This window comes from Charadrius vociferus, unplaced genomic scaffold (assembly GCF_000708025.1).
Source record: "Charadrius vociferus isolate BGI_N301 unplaced genomic scaffold, ASM70802v2 scaffold332, whole genome shotgun sequence".
NCBI classification, from domain to species: domain Eukaryota; kingdom Metazoa; phylum Chordata; class Aves; order Charadriiformes; family Charadriidae; genus Charadrius; species Charadrius vociferus.
Window position 1 is genome coordinate 1,670,440 of NW_009647418.1, and position 15,901 is coordinate 1,686,340.

Sequence of the window (15,901 nt, forward strand, 5' to 3'; positions counted from 1 at the left end):
AGCCGTACCTTCCTGAGCGCTACCCTCCCCTCCTCTGCCTTCCAAGATGAGCCGCTAATCGCGGGGCCGGGCAGAGGCAGGCAGCCCTGCCTGGATCTCCCCGACAGGTAGACGGATCCCTTTCCCCATTGCCGACGCGCCGTGGGGCATATCTTTGGTTATCGCTCGGCGGTTTTGAAAGCCAGCGGTATGTTTTGTGTTGATTTAGTTGTGTTTCATTTGGCCTTTGTAGGCGATGGGGAGCCAAGAACATTAATTTGGATGACGGATCATATAAACTCTGACTCTTTCGCTCCCATTCCAGGGGCTTGATAAACGGTAATAGGAACTCTGTCTTCCCCACATAAGTGCTATTTTATCAAAAGCTGGCTGAGTTATAGCCACCCTCTAATGCGGGGGCAATTAGGAACTGGCCGCATTTCACAGGCTGGAGAAGCACGCAGGGGAGGGGAGGGCTCCCGTGGGGAGGGGAGGAGGACGGGGCTCTCCAAGAGCCATCCAGGGTGCACGTAGCCTTGAGGACAGTGCCTTAGCATCAGAGAGGATCTTCAGCTGGGACATCCCAGCGCCGGTCGCCCCCACGTAAGCGGAGTCAAGCGGGGCTGAGCTGGAGGGGAGAAAATCAGGGAGTGTGGACGTGCCAGGGACTCTCCGTCGGTCCGGAGGGTGTGCCTGGGTTCCCCCGTGCTGGCGGGATGAAGGGATCCTCTCTGGGATCCATCGTGGGGAGAGAAGAGGCCACAGTTGAGGTCCGGCCCCGCCAGGCTGCGGAGGTGTGTGTGCCTGGACACCTCTGTGTGCCGATAATGGATTTCTTCTCTCACTGAAGGGGACAAGAATAATCTCCCAGCTTCTGACTACACTGAGCATTAATAATGATAATGCAGTAAAGCCTCATTAAATTGGGCCTCTGATAATCTACTTGCCCTATTATTAGTCTTAGCAGGATTCAGGCATCTATTTTTATCAAAAATTGATGGTTAAAGTCTGGGTTTGTTTGTGATTGCTATTGTTTACTGCGCAGTTTCTAATTTCTGGTTGATGCGGACGATATGCAGGTGGGTCTGGGGAAGAAGGGCAGTGCAAAATTAAGTGTTTATCGATTACGAGCGAATCCTAGCAAACCTGCCGGTAATCCATCCGGAAAAGGCTGTCTCATCTGCTCAGTAAAGCATGAGGACGTACTTGGGATGGAGCTGATGCAGACGAAGCCCGCACCCCGCAGAGCAGGGCAGGGTTCAGGCGTCCTCAGCACAGCTCCTCCATCATTAGGCACTTTTTGGCCTCTGATCAGCCTTTTGAAAACCAGGGTGAGCCCAGCCTGGCATCCAGTAGACCCGGAGCCAGATAATTGGAGGAAGCTTTCCTGCCCTCAGCCCCAGTGCCTTGCAGAGGACCAGAAAGCCACCCCACTCCCCACAGAGATGTCAGGTCATCCCACAAAGGTCATCCCTGATCTTTGTTTGCCTTTGAGAGTCTCTTACAGCTCGGTTGTCCCAGGTGTTTGGAGAACATCTGGTCACTTCAGGCACTGCACATTATTCCCTTGCTGTCCAAGAAGCTGATGCCGTTATTTCTGGCCACTTCCCACAGCCTGCAAACGGTTTATAGCTGGCAGTCGTCCTTGAAGAGCGGCTGAGCGTTCACGTCGCGATGTGATGTGGGGATGAGCTCGTTCCCGGCGTGCCGGTGTGCAGTGGTCCCTGGCAGTGGCCTGGAGCTCCCTGGGTGCCCCAGGCCTGTCTGCCCACCTCAGACTGTGTTGTCACCAGCGAGCTGGTGCCTGCTGGATGTCCCCCATGTGCCAGCAGGATTGCCGATGTTGATGCCTCTTGGCCTTAACCCCAGTGAAGGGTTTGGCAGGTTCATCGTTAATCCTCCCAGCCCTGCCACGGTGGCTGATGCGGAGTTGTGGGCACAGGCAGCCTCAACCCAGGAGCGGTCTGCACATGACCAAGCCCTGGTGAGGAGCTGGACCCTGCGCTCATCCCAGTGATGGGCTGCTGGGGTTAGTCGCTGCTCTGGCTGCGCAGCGAGTGCCATCTCTCCTGGCTGGGGTGGGATGTCCGTGGAGATCCCAGCAGATCCCGGCAGAGTCACCAACACGGACGTCCATCCTCCCCGCTGCACTTTAAGCATCTATGTAAAGTACATGCTGTCAAATCATGGCTTTTTCTTTTTATTTTGGATGGGGAATTCAGCCTTATCTCATCGCCAGCTCAGACTGAACTTCCCCATGCCGGCAGCTGGCTCTGGTGTCCCTGCTGGACCGCTCAGCAAGCTGCTTGCTTTCTGTTTTCCTCGCAGAAAAGCCCGTGCATTTCTCATCCATCGCAGAGGCTCAGAAGCTGACCGCGGAGCCGACGGCTGCCTCGTGCTGGCCCCCTGTCCTGTCCTACCCCCGGGATGTGATCAAAACCTCTCCCCAGGCGGAGCCCCACTTGTTTCAGTATAACCCACCAGGCAAGTAAAAGCCACCGGCTGCGTGGCATGTGTCCTCCCTCCTGCCCTGGGGCTGTGGACAGAGGCTGTGGGTGCAGCAAGTATCACGGGTCGTGCTCTTAAATCAGTGCAGCTTTTTGGGGGGTAAGAGAGACAGTTCAGCCGAAACCTGCTAACACCTTGCTTTGGCCTGGCATGGAGCTCCCCGGCGGCTAATGCAGCGTTCTGAGGGTGGCCAGGTGGGTCCCCCAGCTCTGGCCGGGGCAGGTTTAGGGATGTGATTTGTCACAGAACAGTGTAGGCGCTCCCTACGCTGCTTTCTTGCAAAGTCAGGCAGGTTTTAGCCCTCGCTGCGTTCTCCCTCTCCAGCTGGAGGGCAGACAGGTCGGGCGCAGCACATCTTCTGGCTGCAGAGGGGACGAGGCAATAATTTAAACTATTCCAGTCCTTTCCAAAATGGTCGTGTGACTTGGATCCTAGTGCAGGCTCACCACCGGCCAGTTCACCGCATCCAGCCCCTGCTCCCTCCCTTACCCCTTTTCTCTCCCATAGCTGCAGCCGCTCTGCCTTCCCTCGGTCTTGCTAACGCTTGTGTTTCTCGTACAGGACACCCCATCCCGCTAAACCTGCATGAGAGCTCTCGCTCGGGGCTGCAGAGACTAGCGAGCATCTCCAACCCGCCTCCCCTCATCTCCTCCACCAAGCACCCCTCTGTGCTGGAGAGACCCATCGGATCCATTTCCCAGGTAGGGGACCGGGTGTGAGGAGCCGGGGATGCCCCGCGGGGACCGGGAGCCGCTCTTTACCTCTCCTCTCGCACCGCAGGGCATGCCCATCCAGCTCCACACGCCCTACAGCTCGGAGCACGCCAAGGTCCCCGTCGGCTCCATCACCATGGGCCTGCCACTGACCATGGATCCCAAGAAACTGGGTAAGGAATCGGGAGGCGAGTGACTTCTGATGTGCTCCAAGAGCAGCGGGGAACAAGCTTGCCAGCAACGTAGGGGAAAGGAGGAGCACAGAACACGGCAAGGGAGTGTAGGGAGACCTGCTAAGAGGATGAAAGGATTAGTTCATTGGGAGAGCAGAGAAGCAGGAAGCTGAATTTGTGCAGTATAGGAAAGCGGCAGCTCAGTCAGGGATGCATCCCAGCCTATAAATACCCTCCGGCGGCTAATACTGGGATCGAAGGAAGGAAATATATTGCCGCTCCCCAGGCCAGTAGGATAAAGAGTAAATGGCCTGAAGTGAACAAAGAAAGTGTTTAGTCTGCAGATTTAGAAGCATTTCTTAACAGCAGGAGGGGTTGGAGCAGGACTGAGTCTGGGGAGGGGGAAGCTGGGCCCTATTTCCCCACGTGCGTGGGTCCTGTTATAAACCAGCACTGGGTTTTCAATGCCAGCCCCGTTCCCGGTGTGGGCAGTGCCCAGCGGTGCCTTTCCCAGAGTGAGAACAACGATCTGGCTTTGCTCGCCGGCAGTTGTGTGTTCTGCCGACTGCCGCAGCCATGGTGAAAGCCATCCCAAAGCGGTGGGGACGGCGAAGGTGCCGAGGAGGTGCCAACCTGGGGCTGGCAGAGATGAAAGCCTCGAGCGGCCGCGGGCTGCGGCCCCGTGCCCTGCGCCTACGCTGATACGTGGTTAATGTTTTCCAGTGCCTTTTCCTGGAGTAAAGCAGGAACAACTTTCTCCTAGAAGCCAGGCCAGCCAGCCGGAAAGTCTGGTTCTGCAGCCATCCCAGGAGGGCTCCATCCTGCGGGGTGAGGAGCCGGGGGCGGGAGGCGTGTGCCCCGGCTGCGGGAGGGGAGGGATGCTGGCGCTGCCAAGCCTGGCAATTGCCGCGCTGGCTGCGGCTGCCCGATGATTTCGGGATTGATTTCTGGGGTTGTGCTCAGCTGAAAGGGTCTCTCTGCCCCTTTTCTCCAGCGTTGCCAGCAGGGAGCCGGATAGCTCTGTACAGTGGCTCAATGTTTCTAGCCGTCTCCCCGAATCAGGGCCTCAGGCATTGATCCTGGTAGAGGTTTTGTGTTTGAGGGACACCCCAAAATCTGTTGGTTAAGATGAAGCAAGACCTGTTTAAATGCCATTAACTGGGTTTCGGGCTCTTCACTGTTGCTGCTCCCACTGGGCAGGGACCATGCTTCGTTTCAGTCTGGTCCTCCCATGTTTCTTTCCCTGTTACACAGGCAGGAAAAAATAAATGCGAAGGTATTGCTTTTAAGTGCGAATTCTGGTTTGTGAAACCCCCCAGCTAAGGCAGTCGGATGCACAAGCGCAGTGGGCTGGCTCCAACCTGGCACAGATAACGAGCAAATGAACTCAAACCACCCCGAGCTACATCTCGCCGGAGATCTGCTCTGATCGCATCAGGAGAGGCTGAGACAGGCTGTGCTTTCTCCCGGGACCCGTAGATCTGCCTGCCCCCTCCATGAAGGCAGCAGGGAGCTGATAGCTTCAAAATACCCATGTTTTCCACCTCCCAGCCCCTGGCTCAAAGGGCTGGGTCCCTCGGGGGATGGGGTGGGAAGGGCGCTGCAAGGCGTGGGATTTAACACTGACCTCTCTTGGAGGGCTTTCCCTCCAGGACCTCCGCTTGCTATAGGGATTAGGTCAAATCCTGCACTTAGTCACTGGTCTCAGCCTCACAGGTTTTGTGCCAAACAGCAAATCCAAGCCCCGGCTCACTGGCTTTGCGTCCTACAGGTACTTCCCTCGGCTCTGCCTCAGGAGGGAGCATCACCAAGGGAACACCCACATCCAGACCCCCTCCGGAGTCGCCCATCACCTACCGAGGGTCCATCACACACGTAGGTCCCTCATCTTCAGTGGGTTTTCTCTTCCTGGGTGCTGGACGCGGGGACCGGGGGTTTGCGGGGCACACTGAGTGTGCAGCACGGGGCTGAGCAGTGCGGGTCTGTGCGATGCTCCTGTCCCACAGAGCCCCTCGGAGACGTCTGCGGCCACAGCCTTGGCAAACAGCCTGCGCTGGCGCTGGCACGAGCCCTGTCCCCCGAGCCGAGCCTGCAGAAGAGCAGAGCTCGACAAGCAGCGATGCAGAGCTTTACAGCACGTCTAAACTCTCCCGCCCCCCCCCACCCTTTGCTTTTCGTAGCTGTCAGGAACAGAGGCGAAAGCAGCTTTAAGTGGCTCTGGGAAAATAATCTTGCCAGTGCAAGAAAGTGGAGCGGAGAGAAGGAGGAGATGGGTGGAAGGCCCCGTCGGGTGGAGGGGGGAAGCTGCCAGTTGCATGTAAGGTAGCGAGGTCTCCTGCCAGGGCTGAGCGTGCTGTGCTGGGGGTCCTGCCCAAAGGCTCTCACGAGCAGGAAGATACTTTGGCCTTAATCTCCACCATCCATCTTCAGAAGAGCAGCTGGCAAGCGGGCGATAGTTTTTTGCAGCGTGAGTTATTGCTCATCTGGTAACAGAGCGGAGAGCGTTAAAAAAAAAAAACAAATCTGTTTCCCGTGGGGATTTTATCTGGCCATCATTCAGATATTTAAAGCCACTTGCACTCAGATTTTTTGCCTGCTTCCTTCAAGGAGGGTGACCATGTTCCCTTTAGCCCTGGGGACCTGGACCTCAATCCTGGCCCAGAGCGAAGGCTTATTTTGCCTGGTGCCCTGCGTCCAGCAGCTGCCAGGAGCAGATGCTTGAGGGCTGTAAATAACCCACGTTCCATCCCTTCCTGTGCCCCTGCAGCAGCAATGGGTGGGCACGAAGGCTCTAGCGCACCGTGTGCCAGAGATCAGAAGATGAGCAGAACTTGCTGAGACGCTGTTTTACATCCATCTGGATTGCTTTGTTTGGCTTGGGAGTAAGGTCCCAAGCCCCGACCCAGGGCATTACCTGCCTCTCCTGGCTGACCCAGCAGCCTGCATCCCTCTGCTCCCGCTGGGGAGAAGGAGCCCCCCATTCCGGCAGCAGCTCCGGGTACCAGAGCTGATATTTGATCTCGAATTAGTTATCCGGTTCACAGAAGGCAGATCTTGAATATATGCTCTCTGCTCTGAAGCCATCTGTCATCACTTGCTTTCAAATCCCTCTGAGCACGTCCGCGGAAGGAAGATGACTTACCTGAGGTTGGGAGAGGCGGCGGGGAAAGCCAGTACTGGGTGTACTGCGAGGGCGAACAGTCAAAGAGTGTTGAACCGGCACGCTGGTACATCCCAGCAGCTGCGGTGGGGTTTTGGGGACTGCTGGTGGTCAGAGGGCTTGGTAGAAAGCAGGGGCATCTCCAAGCTGGGGTGGGGAAATGGTACGACCTGGAAGCACCAGCAAAGCTGGCTGGGGCATTGCTTCCCCAGGGCTTCCCAGGAGCGTGGGAGTTGGTGGGGTTAAACCAGCAGAGTAGCGGGTGTCAGTCAAGAGCTTTGCTCTGACAGCCGTCGCTGTGCCTTTCCTGCCATGGGGTGGGGGACTGTCACCCCACAGTGGCTGTTCCTGGTCGGCAGCAACAGGTTGCGATGGCAGAGGGGTGTCAGTCACCAGCGGTGTCTTCAAGGACATCCAGCTCTGGGTGTTTTGAAGGGGATTCGGAGAGGGGCAGTGGCTGTGAGCTTCATGCGTGTGTGCCTCCGGGAAAGAGAGATTTCAGTTCACACCAGTTTGTGTAAGGAGCCCGATCCTGTTTCTGTTGGAGAGCTAAATGGCGGGCTTTGCTCCCTGACCTGCTCCAGGACCAGTCTTGTTGACGCCTGCCACCTCTCTGAAGGTGATGCGTGCTGCCAGCAGATGTGCAGGACATCTCCCTGGCTCCTGTACCAAGCTGGGAAAATACGCTGCAGGGAAAAGCTAATGTTCAAGCAGTCCCTGCCATCACTGAGGTGTCCCCAGCCCTGTCCCCCCAAACCCGTGGGGTGGAGATGAGCTGGGTAGCTTACTCCGAAACACGTGGGGCCATAGAGTGGCTATTTTGGAGATCTGCACTGTCCTCACCCCCAGCCTCTTCCCAGCAGCCTCGCACAGATCGCGTACCTTTTTACCGCTCCTTGTTATCATCCTCATCAATAATTAAGCTGCAAGTCCCTCGCTGTTGGCTGCGCCAGGAAGCGGAGGCCGGGCCGCGCTCTCCCTCCGCTCAGCCTCCCGCAGGGAACAGCCTGTCCCTGTGCGCGCGCTCGCTTAATTGCTTGTGACACTGTTAAATATGGATCTTGGTGGCTTTCCAAGGGCACCCCGGCAGAAGTGCTGTACAAAGGAACCATTACCAGGATAATCGGAGAAGACAGCCCCAGCAGAGCAGAGAAGGCGAGAGAGGATGCCATGCCCAAAGGACATGTCATCTACGAAGGGAAGAAAGGCCACGTGCTGTCCTACGAGGGTAAGTCGTAGTCCTCTGCCTTTTTAGGGCAGGCGCTGGGGCTTTGTGCCGCTGGGGCTGGGAGTCGGGAGCTATTTGAGGAAAGGCTGACGAAGTGCAACAGGTCAGCCTTGCCTCTTTGCTTCCAGCATCATTTCTCTTCCTTCCCGCCCCACCTGCCTACAGCCCGGCTGGGTTTCCCTCCGTCCCGAGTGGTGATCTTGCCTTGGAGGCAGCTTTGCCAGTGGGCAGGGTCACGATGGGGCCATGGCCGTGGACAGGGTTTCTCCTTTTGGTTGGGTTTGGGGAGCAGGGGAGAGGAGAGGACCAGATGGGAAGGTATTGCCTTCATCCCTATCACCCCTGTGCAGGAGGGGACTGTCCAAAAACACTATGAGAACATCCCCAAGCTCTTGGGCCGAGGTGGGACTCAAGAACATGCAAGACGGAGGCAAGTTAGGCGGTTTGGCATAAAGGTTTGTTTGGACATCAGATTCCTATCGGCAGCATTGTGGGCACTCTGCAGCTTTCCCAGCATGGGGGTGTCCTGCAGGAAAGCTCCTGGGCCCAGCAGCACCATGCCTCAGTATCTGGTGAGCTTTACTACAGCATTGGAGGGGGTGAAGCCATTCCCGCATCCCACAAGGAGCCTGTCTGTGGGGTGCATTGGCCTGTCACCGGCTGCTGTCGCCCAAAAGCGCTGAGGACCCCAAGGGACCTTCCCGGAGCCCCGTCTGGGGTGTGAGACCTGCCGCCGCCGCAGATGGTGTCACTTGTTAACTGGGCTGACTCTGCCCGGCCGGGGAGCAGTGCAAAGGGAGTACAGGAAAGCAAAGCCGGGCGAGCAGCCGTGCTGCTCCCGAGAGGGCTCTGGAGAGACCTGAAAACTGTGTTGCAGCTCGCACCCCCGCTGCATGGTAACGCGCTTCCTCGGTAAATGCCGGCGGTGCCTCACTGCGTTAACAGTATCAGCCGGCAGTCACCAGCTGCTCCTGCCTACTCTGCGCCTGCTCAGCCCATGGCAGCACTGGCCATCAAAGCTGCTCTGCGAGCCCCGGTGGCTCCCATTAGAGATAAGCAGATGTTCCTCTCCAGTGAAGCTGGAAACAGCTCCTCTGCGCTTGCCGTTTGCCATGTGTGGGGCCGGGCATCTCTGGCATGGAGCCGGGCTGTTCCTCGTGCGCAGCTGAGGTCGGGAAGAGATGAGCTACAGACACCGCAGCCTCACAGCCCCGTGTCCTCTTGGGGTAGAATACTGGCGAGTGCTCTGGCGTGCGTGGGGATGGCCGTCCTCCTGTGTCACCTCTTCTCAGTTGAATTTGGAGATGACTAAGGAGCAGATCCTAACCTCAGCTGCGCTCACCCACCTCAGTAGCGATCTCTGGTCAGCTGCTGTGTTGCCTGAACCCTCTGCATCTCCACCCGGACAGAGCATCCCTCTTAGCCTGCCTGGCAGCCCAGGCCATGTCATCAGTCCTGCAGGTAGAGGGTGTCCAGGAGAAGTCCCTTTCCTCTTGCCCACAAGTGCAGGCAGCTGGATTCATCACAGGTGGGTTGTTTCATCTGGGGCTGGAGGCAGAGGGTTCAGGTCAGGCCACAGGTGACAACTCGGAAGCTTCGGCTGATGCCACCTCTGTGTGTGCCCTGGGACTGCAGGGACCTTTCAGGACAGGGCTCTGCACTATGCCTCTCACCCACCGCGTGGAAACCGGCTCGTCCCACGCCTGCCCACGCTCACTGTCAACTCTAGCCCAGATAAGAAGTGTCACCACAGGAGACTTGTGCCTGGGCGCCCTTTGGGACAGTTGGCAGGGCTCGGACCAGGGAGGACACGGGAAGCATTTCAGGACTTGTTTGTGCAAGAAGCTATTTTAATCTCCCTCGCCTGGGCTTGGAGTCGAATGAGGTTGATCTCAGAAACATGGCCGACAGGGAAGAGATGCGGAAGACTCCCGGGCAGCGAGGGCTGCCTGTGCCCAGAGCTGGGATCCCGCTCCGGGCACCAGAGGAGACCTGCAGACCAGACTCTTCCCCACTGCACGCGTCCATCGGTGTCAGCCTGTCTCCCTGGCTGCAGCCCGAGCCCATCGCCTCTCATCCTACCCCCCGTGGATGCGGATGAGGAATTAATTCCTTCCTCTCCGCGGCAGCCTTTTGCATGCTCGATAGCATTTATCGCATCCTGAGTAATCTCGCCTGCTCCTGCAGCCGAGCCAGCCCTGCTGCCTGCCTCCTTCCCCCCGGGACAGCCCGCGGAGGCTTTGCGGCCCGGAGCGGAAGAGTTAAAAAAAAAAAAAAAAACACAAAAAAAAATTAAATAAGAAATCTGAAATTGTTGGTGATTATGAATTTTGGCAAGCAGAAAAAAAATTGCAAATTCTTTAGTGTCATGAGGGTGCTTAAAATAAAAGAGCTGTAATGAGATGAGATCCTGTAGCATGTGCGAGCTGAATTGTGCTAGATTGGTTATTCTCATTCTGCATATGATTGCTGATGGCTTCTGCAAGGCAAGGGACGTGGGTTTGGAGTGATTTTCTTTCTGTTTAGTCTCTCTTCTCCCTCACGTCCTTCCCCCTGCTTCCCGGCGGTACAAAGGGTGCCCGGGACCACGTCCCCTTCTGCAGAAGGGCTGTTGGCAGCAGATGTGCCTTGATGACAGGGTGCAGGCACATCGCCCCACGTCCGCCGCAAGGTGCTTGGCTGATTCTGAACATCACCCCTGGATTTCTCCTGTGAAATGAATCTGAAGTGAAGGCTCGGGGAAAGATCCCCTTCTTGTTTCCCCACACGCAGCCCCAAACCCTTTCTGGATTGAGTGGGTGCTTATTGTGGAAACCAATAGTGGGTGTGAAGTTGTAATAATCCCATTTTATTAATTACTGGTTTTGCCGAGGAGGACTTTTGTTCCCAATTGTCCGCAATGGAATGAATGTTTTTAAATTCTCCTTCGTTTTCTCTAATTGTATAACCACCTTCTCCGCCCATGAAGAGGAGGATTAGGGCACCGGCAACCCTTGGCAGGGGCGGCCAGGTCAGGGACCATGGGCAGAGGCGTTTATCTTTCCAAGCCAACATTCCCGCTCGGAGCTCGTTAGATAAACACAAGGCATTCGGCTGGATCAGAAACTGCCTGCTAAATTCACAGCTCGCCGCACACCATGGATGCCCATTGCCCCCGGCAGGCGCGACGCTGCCTGGCACGGGATGGGGATGGGGGCTGTAGCTCAGGACAGTCGTCCACTGTTGATTTGCAGAAGAATCTGCTCTGGGTTCAGACAAGGAGGTGGTCGGTCGGTGGCCTCCCATCGCTCTGGTGCTTCCTCCATCAGTCCTGCGTGGAACTTTTCGCCGTCTCTCACAGTTCTTGTGCGCACTCACTGCTGTTTCAAAGGAATCGTTCTCAGCTGTGCCTCTCCCCTCTTTTTTTCCTGGTTTTCTCACCCAGGGAGTGTCTCGGCAAATGTTAAGCCTGGCCAAGATCCTAAACAGTAGGTGTCTAGCAAAAATCAAAACAAACAGGGCGGGGGGAAACAGAAATAAAAATCCCCAGACCCCCAGGGCCAAGTTCAGTGGAACTTCAGCTGCTCACACCAGCGCCACGCTGGCTCCGGGCTGTCCCGCTGCCTACATCTGACCCCCACCGGGGAGGGAGGGAACGGGACACAACAGGGTGGATGCTCCTACCCGAGCAGGAGGCAGAGGTCTGGAGTCTGAGGCAGACAGGGAGGGGAGAAAACACCAGCTGAATTTCTTGGAAGCCAACCTCGTGCGATGTTTCTGGCGTTGCTGAGCGGTGGCTGATGCTGGGATGGGATCTGACCTTTCAGCGACGCATGCAGACAGCAGTAAACACCCTCCCTTGGCCGGTGCTGACTTTCCGTGCTCCTGATGGTGCTTCTCGCTGTTCCCTTCCCCAGGTGCAGTTGCTGCTTCTCAGTGTCCCAAAGAAGACAGCAGGAGCTCAGGAGCTTCGCATGAGACCACAGGAACCAAGAGGACCTACGATATGATGGAGGGGAGGATCAGCCGAGGCTTATCAGCCCGTGATACCTTATCTGCCAGCATTGAAGGTGGGTCTGGGTGAAACCTTTCACCCACTTAGACCTCACCTTGTCTCTTTGTCTACATGGTGAACCTTCCCATGCCTGTATTTTGGCAGTGGTTAGCTGGTACCCTGCAGCACGTCCCAACATGGCAGTGTCTGACCAGCATGGGAAAACCAGGGACACAGAATGGCCCATTTGCCTTTGGTTTCTGTCCTGGTAGACCAGTTTCATGACTACAAAAAAAGAAGCACATTTTAAAAAAAAGAGAAATCAAGTAATTTATAAATTGTTGATATTTTTCCTTGTTGTCCCAGGAGTCCCTGATAACACCGTTGTGTTCTCATTGTAAGTGAACTCCTGTGTCACAACCCAACTTTCCCCCTTGGATCTCTTCCAGGTCTCATGGGTCGAGCAATCCCTCCAGACCGACACAGTCCCCATAACCTAAAGGAGCAGCATCACATGCGGGGCTCAATTACACAAGGTAAAGCCTGCACGCAGAAGATGGCCAGAGGTAACGTGGGGAAGTATCTCACGTGCATGCCCCCTTGTTGTTGTTGTCAGGTTAGGGCAGGAGGAAACAAGGATGGACACATCAAGGTCCAGGTGCAGATCTCTGCTGCCTTGGCTATGCGCTCAGAGAGATTTTCAGTCTTGCTCAACTTCTACCAATCTAAGCTCTCATCAAAGTCTGGGGTAAAATTCTAAGTGACTCACATTGAGGCAGGTTGAAACTAGTGCGAAATGGGTCCAGAAAGCGGTGGTAGGTGTGAGGTGGTCCAGCTGCATTAGTGATAGAGCTGCTCTGTGTGCTCAGTTGAGCACCAGTTGCCAAGTTATATGCATTAACTAGAGACCCCCTTGAACTGAGGATCCACACAGGGACTGGAAGTTCAGTGTCTGGCTGGGGAATCACCCTCTGCATCCATTGTCTGCTTGGGGGTTGCAGGAATACCTCGGTCCTACGTGGAGGCCCATGAGGACTACCTCAGAAGAGAAGCCAAACAGCTCAAGAGGGAAAACACTCCACCGAGGGACTTATCTGATGCCTACAAGGTCAGGTCTCATGAGGGCCTTACTCCTCTGAAAATGAAACCGGCCCATGAAGGCCTGGTGGCCACGGTGAAAGAAGCAGGAAGATCAATCCATGAGATTCCACGGGAGGAGCTGAGGAGGACACCGGACATCTCTCTGGCGAGACCTCTGAAGGAAGGCTCCATCACGCAGGTGAGTATGGGGTGAAGAGCAAACGAGACCGGTCCTACTCCAGCTGCTGTCCTTGCATAGACCCTGGGGACCATTCCCAAGGTAAAAGGAGAGCAGGTAAAAGGGCTTCAAGTTGCAAACACATCACTGGGCAGAACTGAGGCTCTGCTTGGAGCCCTTCCCCATCCTTTGTTCTTTAAAAGTCCCTTCCAACCCAAACCATTTTATGATCCTTCCCAACAGATAAGTACAAAACCCAGGGAAGGGAGCTCAGCACCCCTGACACGTTAAGAAAGCGATGCTCCATCCACACGCGTGCACAGAAGGGGACACATTTGGCCCTTGTTCAAGGCCAGAGTCAACTTGGTGCTCTCAGCAGTTGTGATGCTGGGTGCGCATCATCTTGGTCTCCTCCCTTGATGGACAAGTGTCAACCCAGCAAGGCCAGTAGTTAGGATGAAATGTGGCATGCTGTCTCCTGTTGGGCTCCAAATATTTGGAGGGTTCCCATGGCACCTCGTAGTCCTACCTCATTTCACAGTGTGTGTAGGAGAGAGGCGTGATGGGCACAGCCAGCCTTCGGCAGTGACTCATCATCATCTTGTTGGAGCACAACAAGACATGCAAGATGGGCACTCCACCCTGCCCTGCACCGTGCGGAGCTATTATCTCAGCTTTGCCGATGGCTGTTGCCGTTTGACCAAGTAAACTGGTGTTGTCACCCATTGAACAAGGAAGCACGAGTCCCATTGAAACTTGGTGGGATGTGGTCACTGCATCCCCTTCTCAATGCCCCTTTGATTTCCCCTCTGCCTTCTGTCCCCAGGGTACCCCACTGAAGTACGACAGCGGCTCTTCCTCCTCAAGTACCAAAAAGCATGATGTGCGGTCCATCATCGGCAGTCCTGGCAGGACTTTTCACTCTGTGCACTCACTGGACGTCATCCAAGACCCAAGGAATCTGGAGAGAGCTTACGAAGAGAGCCTGAAAAACAGGCCAAGCCCGGTGACAAACTCGGGTGGCTCCATTGCCAGAGGGGCTCCTGTGATTGTACCCGAGCCAGGCAAGCCCCACCAAAGTGCCCTCGCCTACGAGGACCATCAGGCAGGGCACACCACGGCGTTCGGCAGCCACTTGCACAGAGGGTCTCCAGTCTCCACACGAGAGTCCACACCGCGGCAGCACGAAGGTATTTGGCAAACCTTTTATTTGATGCTAACATTTCTAGCAAGCCGAGTGGGCAAGGTGCGCAGGAGGTGGCTGCTGACCCCACCTGCCCGAGCCTTTCCCGGCAGGTGCCCGTCAAACCCGTTCTCCCCAGCACCCCGCACCCACTCTTGCCCGCGGCCACGGCTGACTCATGGCACTGGGACGGCTGCCAGGGACGGCTGGGGCTCAGCTCCCTTCCTGGGGGCGCTCACACCGTTGCTGCGAGGGCACCCCACCTCTGCGCCGGGGTGACCGAAGGGAGACTTGGACCGTGGCTGGTGAAGCTGATGGTGTTTCAAAAGTGTCTTCCCTGTCCCGGCGTTGGCCCAGGGCGCCCTTGTTTCTACAGGCGGGCAGGAAAGCAGTGCTTGGTGCACCGGGTCAGGGGGTGGTCTTCACACTTCTCACCAATCTGGTGTGTGTGTTCGCCTGCCTCGTGTGTTTATGCCTCATCCATCACCTGGGCACCTGAGTGCCTCACCTCCAGCGACATCTAACCTCTTCTGAGCTGGTGGATCTGGGCAGTGCGGCTGGTCTTTGGGATCTGCCACCTCCCCGGCTCGTCTGCTGGTGCCAGGCAGGGTCTGCCCGTGCCCCCTGGCATCAGTTGCCTCCTGCCCTCAGAGCCAGACCTGGGGGTCCCAGGGAGCAGGCGCGTGTCTGGGCTGGGCTCAGTGATCTGGTGAGACACGCTCAGATCCAGAGCACAAAACCCCTTTTTGCTTCGTGGCACTTTTGTGGACAGTATCAGTGCTGAAGCCATTCCCTAAGACACCTTGTCCCACCGTGCCTGCTAGCGACAGGTAACTGCTTTGGGGCCTTTTGCATCTCCCACCTGCAAATCCTTGTCCTAACCCAAGAGTCTTGTCATTCAGGGCCGTGCAGCACAAGACGTCACAGTCTGCTGAAAACTGAGGCCAGGACACTCCTCTCCGGCGAGGAGTGGGAGATGGGGTGGTACAGTGCAGAGCTCCTCCGAAAAGCCTCCGCCGTCACTCGCTGCCGGCTGGGGCAGCTCCAGCTCTCCGTGGTCAATGTGTCCCGTTGCGGCAGCCTCTGCTGTCTTCCCGGTTAGGTCAATCATTTTGGGGGAAGCCTTCAGATGTTGGCAGCTCTTTGAGACGGGCACATACGGTGAGCACAAGGCAGGGGAGGCAGTGCCCAGGCGGTGGGCAGGGATCCCGAGGGAAAAACTGCAAAATTCCAGTGGGAGGGTGAGTTTGTGCATATCCGGAGTTCACAGGGTTTTGGGGTGCAGAGGATCTGCAGAAGTCCCTGTGGCTTGGGTCAGAGTTGGAAGGCACATTTCCTTGAGTTGCCTGAGCTTTCCCTCTGCCCCAACAGTAGGTTTGATTTATTAGCAGGCGTGCAGAGATGCCAAGCTTCGTGAAAGGAGCAGGAGCGGCACTTCGTGTGGCCCATGTTGCAGCCAAGGTTGTTTTAAAGTCAGCAATGACAGGGCTGGATCTGTCTGGATGTGGCCGAGGGGGCTGCTCCTTGCTCCCCAAGCCAGGGCTGGGCAGCGTTTGGTGTTCCAGGGGTTTGGTCATGCTGCTTGGGGTGGCTCTGTGTCAGCCGCTGTCCCCAGCCTGCCATTACGGACACAGGTGACACTCGTCCCAGGTTGGGCGAGAAGTACCACCAATGCCCAGGTCAGGTTGGGAGCGCCAAGAGAAGTCCCTGACATGCCTCCCCTCCC

General features: G+C 56.4%; 1 protein-coding gene across 1 annotated transcript in view; it reads left to right on the forward strand.

The window, feature by feature from the left end:
- NCOR2 (nuclear receptor corepressor 2) overlaps positions 1–15,901 on the forward strand; it is a 194,166-nt gene that overhangs the window by 157,594 nt on the left and 20,671 nt on the right. The window contains exons 23-32 of the mRNA XM_009880331.1: positions 2,308–2,463; positions 3,049–3,188; positions 3,268–3,373; positions 4,097–4,201; positions 5,145–5,248; positions 7,611–7,761; positions 11,658–11,810; positions 12,184–12,270; positions 12,736–13,013; positions 13,819–14,182. Coding sequence (XP_009878633.1) covers positions 2,308–2,463; positions 3,049–3,188; positions 3,268–3,373; positions 4,097–4,201; positions 5,145–5,248; positions 7,611–7,761; positions 11,658–11,810; positions 12,184–12,270; positions 12,736–13,013; positions 13,819–14,182 — 1,644 coding nt within the window. The remainder of the gene's footprint in view (positions 1–2,307; positions 2,464–3,048; positions 3,189–3,267; positions 3,374–4,096; positions 4,202–5,144; positions 5,249–7,610; positions 7,762–11,657; positions 11,811–12,183; positions 12,271–12,735; positions 13,014–13,818; positions 14,183–15,901) is intronic.